Source organism: Fukomys damarensis, unplaced genomic scaffold, assembly GCF_012274545.1.
Source record: "Fukomys damarensis isolate Sample0158 unplaced genomic scaffold, DMR_v1.0_HiC HiC_scaffold_37, whole genome shotgun sequence".
Taxonomy (NCBI): Eukaryota; Metazoa; Chordata; class Mammalia; order Rodentia; family Bathyergidae; genus Fukomys; species Fukomys damarensis.
This window is the reverse complement of record NW_022900949.1, coordinates 7,154,348-7,162,409: the sequence shown is the minus strand read 5'-3', so window position 1 is coordinate 7,162,409 and position 8,062 is coordinate 7,154,348. Positions and strand designations below refer to the sequence as shown.

The 8,062-nt window shown below is 59.4% G+C and overlaps 1 protein-coding gene and 1 long non-coding RNA gene across 6 annotated transcripts in view; one reads left to right on the top strand and one right to left on the bottom strand.

Annotated features, from left to right (window-relative positions):
- LOC104869503 overlaps positions 1-864 on the top strand; it is a 9,033-nt gene extending 8,169 nt beyond the window's left edge. For both annotated transcript variants that reach the window (XR_004515515.1, XR_004515514.1), the window contains exons 5-6: positions 379-523; positions 753-864. This is a non-coding gene — a long non-coding RNA (uncharacterized LOC104869503). The remainder of the gene's footprint in view (positions 1-378; positions 524-752) is intronic.
- The window catches only part of Gpr108 (G protein-coupled receptor 108), a 7,770-nt gene extending 1,574 nt beyond the window's left edge, over positions 1-6,196 (bottom strand). Inside the window, exons 1-16 of one of the 4 annotated variants that reach the window (XM_010634754.3) lie at positions 6,052-6,196; positions 5,214-5,336; positions 4,232-4,282; positions 3,953-4,035; positions 3,029-3,153; positions 2,878-2,924; positions 2,712-2,780; positions 2,525-2,629; positions 1,706-1,839; positions 1,534-1,609; positions 1,066-1,139; positions 887-979; positions 705-729; positions 486-616; positions 361-404; positions 35-84 (exon numbers count right to left, since the gene is read on the bottom strand). In XM_010634754.3, coding sequence (XP_010633056.1) covers positions 35-84; positions 361-404; positions 486-616; positions 705-729; positions 887-979; positions 1,066-1,139; positions 1,534-1,609; positions 1,706-1,839; positions 2,525-2,629; positions 2,712-2,780; positions 2,878-2,924; positions 3,029-3,153; positions 3,953-4,035; positions 4,232-4,282; positions 5,214-5,336; positions 6,052-6,171 — 1,350 coding nt within the window. In that variant the 5' untranslated portion in view covers positions 6,172-6,196. The other 3 variants (XM_010634756.3, XM_033759385.1, XM_033759386.1) reach the window with 3 other exon arrangements.
- Between the last annotated feature and the right edge of the window lie 1,866 nt (positions 6,197-8,062).

Below are 8,062 nucleotides of genomic sequence, written 5' to 3'. Positions count from 1 at the left end.
GGGGCAGGGGCGGGGGCGGGGGCGGGGCTCCTACCATGACGTAGTAATGACGGAACAACTTCAGCTTGGCCAGGTTCACCGCCACTGAGGAGGGCGCAGGGGTGCAGGGGTCACCCAGGAGGGAGGGGACAGGACACACGGGGCAGACAGTCTGGAGGGTGACCAGGGGGTGGCAACCAGAGAGGAGGGAAGGGGAACCGAGGGGCAGAGGGCTGGGCGTGATGTCCTAGGAGAAGAGGCCGAAGGGGCACCCGGGACCCAGAGGCCAGGGGGTGGGCAGAGCCAGGAGGGTCACAGGGGGTAGGAGGGGAGGGAGCAGGACGGGGCTGGGTGCGGAATGTGGGAGGAGTGCGGCCTCACCCTTCCCATCTGTGCCAGAGGCGTCCTGGAGATGCCGGATGGACCTGGGAGAGGACACCGGGTGCGGTCAGCATCCGCGGCCCCAGCGCCCGTGGGCGGAGCCTCAGCCGGGGCGGGGCCCTCACCAGACAACCGGGAAGAGGATGGCACCGCAGCATATGAGGTCCACCAGGAACAGGATCTCCTTCCAAAGCCCATAGTCGCTGGCGCCCTCTTCCCGGGACTCAATGACGATGTAGGCCACGTTGGCCAGGACCTGGGCAGTGGGGTGCAGTGGGTGCCACCTGAGCCCCGAGTACCCCCGTCCCTCCCTGCCTTCTTCCAGGGCCTCCGCAGCCACGCACCTGCAGGGGAATCACAATCCCGAAAATCTTCTTCTCCTTGTCGGACAGGACGTACTTGACGAAGGCCCAGCCTGAGCCGATCAGGGCGATGGTGATGAACAGGAGCGCGCCCTTCAGCCTGGGGGCCAGGAGGGTCTGCTGGGGAGGCCGGGAGCCCAGCACCCCCACCCCCACCTCCGAAAATCTTCTTCTCCTTGTCGGACAGGACGTACTTGACGAAGGCCCAGCCTGAGCCGATCAGGGCGATGGTGATGAACAGGAGCGCGCCCTTCAGCCTGGGGGCCAGGAGGGTCTGCTGGGGAGGCCGGGAGCCCAGCACCCCAGCACCCCCACCCCCCACCCCGCACCGAGGGGCACTCACAGGTGCGTGATGTAGTGCATGACAGCGAGGCCTTCGATGGGGTGTCCCTGGCTGTTGATGAAGTAGTAGTTGATCTGGAGGTGGACAGGCGGATGGACAGTCAGACAAGTGGATGCAGGGCTGGGTGTGTGGACAGCGAGGCTAGGGGCGTGGACCATCACGTGGGGTGGGTGACCGGAAAGCCGGACGAACTGATGCTTAAAAGCAGGACGAAGGGTGGGGCTCAGAAACAGTCACAGTCACGAGGCAGGGATGGTCACGGGTGGGTGGGTTGGACAGTGAAGTCCCAGCTGGCCCCGCAGACAGGCAGCCTGGAGGGCGGCGGGGAGCAGGACAGAAGGACTGGCAGACAGGTGAGATGGGACAGCTGCGCAGGGGACAAGTGGACTCCCAGTCCAGTCTGCAGGGAGGCGGCCTGGATGTCCTGCTCCCAGCCCAACCCTCCGGCTGCCCAGCCCAGGGGCTCACGCTGTGGAAGAGGAGTGAGATGCTCTTGGTGAAGGCCAGGGCCGCCATGAGCCAGTGGATCTTGAAGACGTTGTACCTGGTGGAGAGGGGGACACGGGTGTGACGATGTCAGCGGGGAGGAGGCTGTCGTGAGGGGCCGTGCCGGGCGGGCGAGGGTGGGCAAGCGCATTACGTGTTCCTGCAGAGCACGTTCACCCAGAAGATGCCGGCAGCCAGGAAGCAGGCGGACATGGTCAGGTAGAGCTTGAAGAGGGGAATCTCCGCTGCGGACAGGTAGCCCTCGGGGTTCTTCTCCTGGATCAACACCTGGGGACAGGGCAGCCACGGTCAAGCAGCCCGGGCTCTGCCCTTGGGAAGCTGTAAGTTCCAGCCTCTGGCTCTCCCGTTTTCCCGGCTGGTGATTCGCCTTCCTTGAACCTCGCTTTGTCCCACCCTTCCAATGGGTCCCCACTAGCTGGCCCTCAATACCCGCAGGGCATGGCTCCAGGGCGGACAGCGAAGCTGGCGTTCTCACCCCCTTCATGTAAAGTGGCAGAGTCTGCGCTCAGAAGCTCTGCATATCTTCCTGCAGGTTTTAGGTCACCTCTAGATTACTGAGAATTACCTGAGGCCTGAGGCAGGAGGATCGTAGGTTCGAGCTAAGCTGAGCAGCTTAGCAAGATCGGTCTCAAAATTAAAACACACAAACAAACAGAAAACCTCTGGGGCTGTCACTCAGTGCAAACAAAGGCCCTGGGTTCCATCCACAATACAAGAACAACAACAAGAGTATCTGACACACTGCAAAGGCTAAGAAAAGTTGTTGTAACAAGCCCGTACGTGGGTGCAGACATGACTCTGTGTGTGTGCGGGTGCGTGAGAATATCTGGAATCCCGCAGAGAGGGTCTGCTGATGGTCCTGCCTTTCCCTTCCCATCATGGCCGGCGGGAGGGTTCTGAGAGGCTAGGCCTGGCCTGGGCCCCTGGAGCCTGGGCCCCTTGGTTCACTCACTGTGAGGTCGAAGGGACGTTCCCGGCCGGGCATCAGGTTGTAGCAGTTGTGGAAGCTGAGGCTGTACTGGCCTTCCTCGGCCCTGGAACCAATCACCACGTGGAACTGGGTGGGGGAGAGGAGTCAGCCTGGGGTCCCCAGTTCTGACAGGGGAGGTGGGGCTGCGGGGGGGACGACAGGCACTCACACTGAAGTTGTAGGAGTCATTGAGGTGGCCCAGGTCCAACACCAGGTCCTTGTTCTTCTCAGTGGTCCCCTGAGCGGACAGAGTCCCTCCATCAGCTGGCCCTGGCCTCGGGAACCCAGACACCCTCAGGGTACACCTTCCTCCTGCCCCTGCCAGCTCCCCAAACCTGAGAACCCGCAGGTTTAGCCTTGGCTTTGACAGCTGTGGAGTTTCCTGTGGAGACAGGTGAATGATTCTGAGGGCTCGAGGCAGACGGACAGAAGCAGAGACACACAGGGGACCCGCTGCCCACCCCCAGCCCTGCCCGCTGGACTCACCGCTGTCCACCTCGGGAGCATCGGTGTGCTCCGCCTTCGGGAGCCCAGGTTTGGGAGGCGCTTTGGGGAGGAGCCCGGCAGAGACGAACAGCTTCTCCTGTGCCCCGTATTTCCGCACCTGGACCCTGAGGTGGAGTGAGGGGGGCGGTGTCCGGCTGAGTCAGTGCTCACCGGGTTCCAGATCCGGCCGCCTCCCAGCAAGGTCGATGCCATGCACCTATTTGTCACTTCCCGTGACCCTCATTCCCCGTCCACTGCGGTCCCTCACTGAAGCAGGAGGCACCGTGCGTGCAGCGAGGTACCACAGGACTGTGAGACCCTGGCACCAGGCTACGTGAGTCTGAACCCCGGTTCTGGGGATTCAGTTTTGGCATCTGAAGAATGGGGACAGTAAGAGTGTAAAGAAACGAGTTCATACGTGTTGACGTTTTCAGGGTGCCACAGGGAGCACAAGCAGCATTTCACGAGAACAAATGACCACGTTAGTCCACAAATGACCTCCGGTACCTGGGTCTCTGCTCTGAGGGACCCCACATTCTACAGGTACCCTCCCCGCTCTCCTTCCAGCCTACAGAAGGCCTGACGGTGACACTGAAGTGTGTGTGGCTTTCTCTCTCGGCGTTCTTTGCAGCTGGCTTATTCTGCCTCATAGCTCAGGGACAGGTACATGTCACGTCCAGGAAAAGACCAACATGGATTTCTTCTTATTTTTACAGTGCAGGGGATTGAAGCCCGGAGCCTTGCACTGAGCTACATCTCAGTCCTTTACTTAATTTTTTTAAGAGAAGGCTATGTCACTAAGTTGCCCAGGCTGACTTGAACTTTCGATCCTCCTGCCTCAGCCTCTCAGAGTGCTGGGATGACTGGTGTGTGCCGCCGTGCCCTGGTAGACGTGTCTCTTTAGCCACCCCCACCCCAACTCACTGCAGATCCTTGGTGTTGATGAGGAACAGGACCATGAGGTTGCTACTGTTTCTCTGGAGTGGGCATTCATGGGAATCCTGGGCCTGGGAGTGGGCAGAAAGAACTTGGGTTCCGGCTTCCTGCAGTCCCAGCCCCACCCTGCCTCCCTCTTTCTTCCCTCAGGATCTTTTCCTGCCTCCACTTCTGGGAAAGAACAGGGGCCTCCAGGCTCCAGATGCAGGAGCGAGACAGCCCCACGCCCACCGCGTACCCCACAGTGCTTCCTCACTCCCCACTCACCGAGTAGGACCGGACGCTGCCAGACCGAACCCGGCTCAGACTGAACCCCACCTGGTGGGTAGAGAGAAGAAAGGGCAGAAGGGTCCGCAGAAGGGACCATGAAGCTAATGCCGCAGAGCAACAGAAATCGGCTTTCCACTTACTGCGCGGCCCCTATGTGGCAGATCCCACACCTCGCTTGCATTTTTCAGCAGTCGGTCCCCCTGCCCTCTGCCCTCATCTTTGTTTATCTCCAACCACTCAAAGGGACCCAGCACGGACACTTCCACAGGGAAACCTTTGATAGCCCACCCCTGACTTAGAATGTCGATGTCTCCCTGCTCTAGGCTCTGGAATTCAACACACCAGATCTGAACCTGGCCAGGCCCTGCCATTTCTAGGTTGTGGAATTTTCGGAAAGCCATTCCCAGCCTGTGGCCATCAGGTCCAGTGAATCTCCACAGACTTGCTGAGGGGCTTCTGTGGGGGAACAGACCCATGGAGATTGCTAGGCATGGTACCTGGTCCTACTGAGGTCAATAAACGCTGGTTGTTTACTTTGTCTTCAGGAACTGGGGCTGTCCTATGTATTGGCAGCTTCCCCTCAAATATTAAGAATGATTAAGAACAGTGCCTAGCACCTTTCACTTGAGATACTTTTTTCCCCTAGGTCACAGAGGAGGCACTGAGGTTCAGAGAGGGTAAGAGCCTGCGGGGCGTGGTGGCGCACGCCTGTAATCCCAGCACTCGGGAGGCTGAGGCAGGAGGATCGCTGTGAGTTCGAGACCAGCCTGGGCGACATAGTGAATTCCAGGTCAGTCTCAATTACATAGTGAGACCCTGTCTCAAAAAAAAAAAAACCAAAAAAAAGGGTAAGAGCCTTGCCCAGGATTACATGGGCGAGGGGTGAGGGTCAGGGCTAGACCAGGAATCTAGGATGGGGGTGAAGGAGGGGGCTGTGAAACTTAGGCGCTCATTCCCAGCCTTCCTCCAAGACCCTCACCAATGGCGACTTCTCTTCTTCTGTCTCCTGGGGGCTCAGCCGCAAGAGACTCAACTCCACTTCCAGGGAACCATTGATGTAGAAGCCGAAGCTATTGAGTTGGATGTCAGCTCGCTTCTCCCCCTACCGGAGACAAAGGAGAAGGCGGCAGCTCAGATGTTACCCACGAGCCGGGCCCCGAGGCTCTGTCTGGCAAGCGATCCGCGCAAGAGCCACTCGGTGGCCCTTTATTTATTGCGGAGGGCGATTAAGGAGGGTGAGAAGGCCTCGCTGGAGGCTCTGTCGCCCGATCAGTCCCAGGCAGGGACAGGGTGGCCCTGGAACTTCCAACTCCGGTTCTGAGTTGAGGAAGTGAAATCCAGGAACTCGGAAGCCACTCACTCTGGGTGACCACCTCGAGAGCTGTTACTCTTCTCGATCTGCTGTCCCTCATCGCCTGGGAGACTTTTAGATTCCGCTGGGCCCCCAGGGTACTCAGATTTCAGCCGAGCCGCCAACATCCATCCCAGGGACTGCCCTGACGATCTCACTTGAGAACCCTCCAGAGCCCCTTCCAAACGGGGCCCCAGAGTTGAAAAGGCCGAAGGCTGCGGGGGTCCCGAGGGGTGAAGCCCCGCCCCCGGGGGACCGGCCCTGCCCAGAGCGGTCGGCCGGGCGCCTCCATCCCCGGCGCAGAAGGGATCCCGGGACGGACCACTCCGGATGGACGCGGGGGGCGTCGGACCGCTCTACGCCGCAGAACGAGCGGGGGGAGGACGGACCAGACCACTCCACGCCAGGGGCTTCTCCCGGACAGAGTTGCGCCCTTTGCCCCAGACCGCCGAGCGGCGGACCTCACCGTCAGCGCCAGCCGGTGGATACGCCCCGAACAGCTGCCCACCAACAGCAGCAGAAGGAGCCGCTGCCCCCACTCCGCGGGGTTCCAGCAGCCGAGCCCCCTCCTCTCGCTCTCTGCCATCTCTGGAGCTGCCGCCTCCCCTGACCCCGCCTCTGACGCCCCTAAACCCGCCTACCCGTGAGCCAATCGTCGCGCGGCGAGAACCGCTGTGCGGCGTTTCCACCCAGTTTAACCAATCATTCAATAGATCTTTGCAAACACGCCCTTACACCACGTTGGATGGACAGAAGTAGCCCCGAATGGAAGTGCTGAGACTGCTTAGTCCCACCTCCACACTCACCAATCACTAGCTAGATTATCACGGATGTAATTTGATAAACAGTTCAGCTAACCAATGATAATAAACCTGATATCCGGTCCTTGAAAGCCGAATTTCTTCTCCCAACTCTTAGCGGTTCAGAACTACATTACCCAGACACGCTCAGCAAGGCATAAATAAACTACATTTCCTAGTATCCTCAAAGGAGGACGTCTTGTTACTCTGGGGACGTGGCTTTCAGCCAGACCTCAGGCTTTTTTGATAAACACACGCATCTGTCAAGGCTTGTCCTTTTCTCCTAATTTTCCTGGTCCACAGAGAAGCCTGACCCTGGATCCAGGTTAAATCTTGCCCCTAGGTTGACTTGTGACCTCAAGCTGAGTCACAGCATAAGGCTAAAGCCCCTGCCACAAAGTGAGGCATTTGGAGACACCTCCAGATCCCAAGCTTAAACCCTTTCTGCAACAGAGCCCCAACATCAGCCGGAAAATCTGATCTCCTCCTACTTACCTCAGACACCCCACCACCACTCATGCATACTGTACCCTAATCCCCGGCTGAGACCCTCAACTCTGGATTAGGCCTAGCCGCTGATCCCTAATTGGATTGCTGACCCTTCTGCTGAGCCTCCGACCCTATCCTTAACCATGGTGCTGACCTGGGCTGAACCCCAAATCTAGTTTGAGTCTCTGACCAGAGTTGAGCTCCAAACTAGGACTCAGCTACCGAACCCCATTTTGCAACCAGAGGCTTTCTAATCTAGGTCCCGCCAGCAGGTGGGGCAATCCTAACTGGGCTCCCAGCCTTTCGTCTGCAGAGGGGACCTGGTCTCGGGGTTTATACTCCAGCCCCAGCGGGGAGCCTTGTGGCCTTTGTAACCGCCAAAGGCAGGGGAGGATGGGGATAGGAGCCACAGACGGCTCTTCTCTTTCATCCCAGAGCCTCAAGGCAAGGGGATTTACGAGGTGCGAACAGATTTTTATAGGTGAGAAAACTGCCTTCCAAGCCCCAGGGCCCCGGTGTCCAGGGGAGGGGCCGCCGGAATCCCAGGGCCAGTGCTGATCCTTACACCTGATTGGTCCTGAATACCTGAGACCAGAAAATGTTCGGGGGGCAAACCTCAACTGAACGAAAGCCGGGGAAAGACCTGGGACCGGTGCCCCAAGGACAGTTCGCCCTCAGTTTTCCAGCGGAGACTCTGGGGAAGGGAAGGCAGGATGCGGTGGGGGCGCTAATGGACCCGGCCTTGGAGGATGCACGTCCCGGGCTGGATCGAAGTCTCCCATCCGTTCTGTGGCCGGAGAGACCAGACCATTAGTGGGAGGAACGTAGACGCCTGGAGCCTGGTCGGCCCGCACGAGAGCCAGGTGACCTCAGGTTCTCCCTGCACGGAGAGTGGGGAAGGACTTGGGATTTTACCGTCTTGGCGCTTTAAGGAATGGTTGCGGGGAGAAAAGGAGCAAGGAAGTACGGTCCAGAGAGGAGGAGGACCGGAGGGTGAGAACTTGGAAAAATGGGTGGGGGTCGTTTAAGTGATCTGCCCAGGGGCGTCGGGTAGCCATATTCCTTTAAGAGGGGGCGGGGATCCCTCCTTCCTGGAGGGGGCGTTGGCTCCCTCCTCCCAGGAGTCCTGCCCCCGGGGCGCCAGGCTTGGGGGCGTGGCAAAGAGCGGAGAGGCGTGGCGGAGAAGCG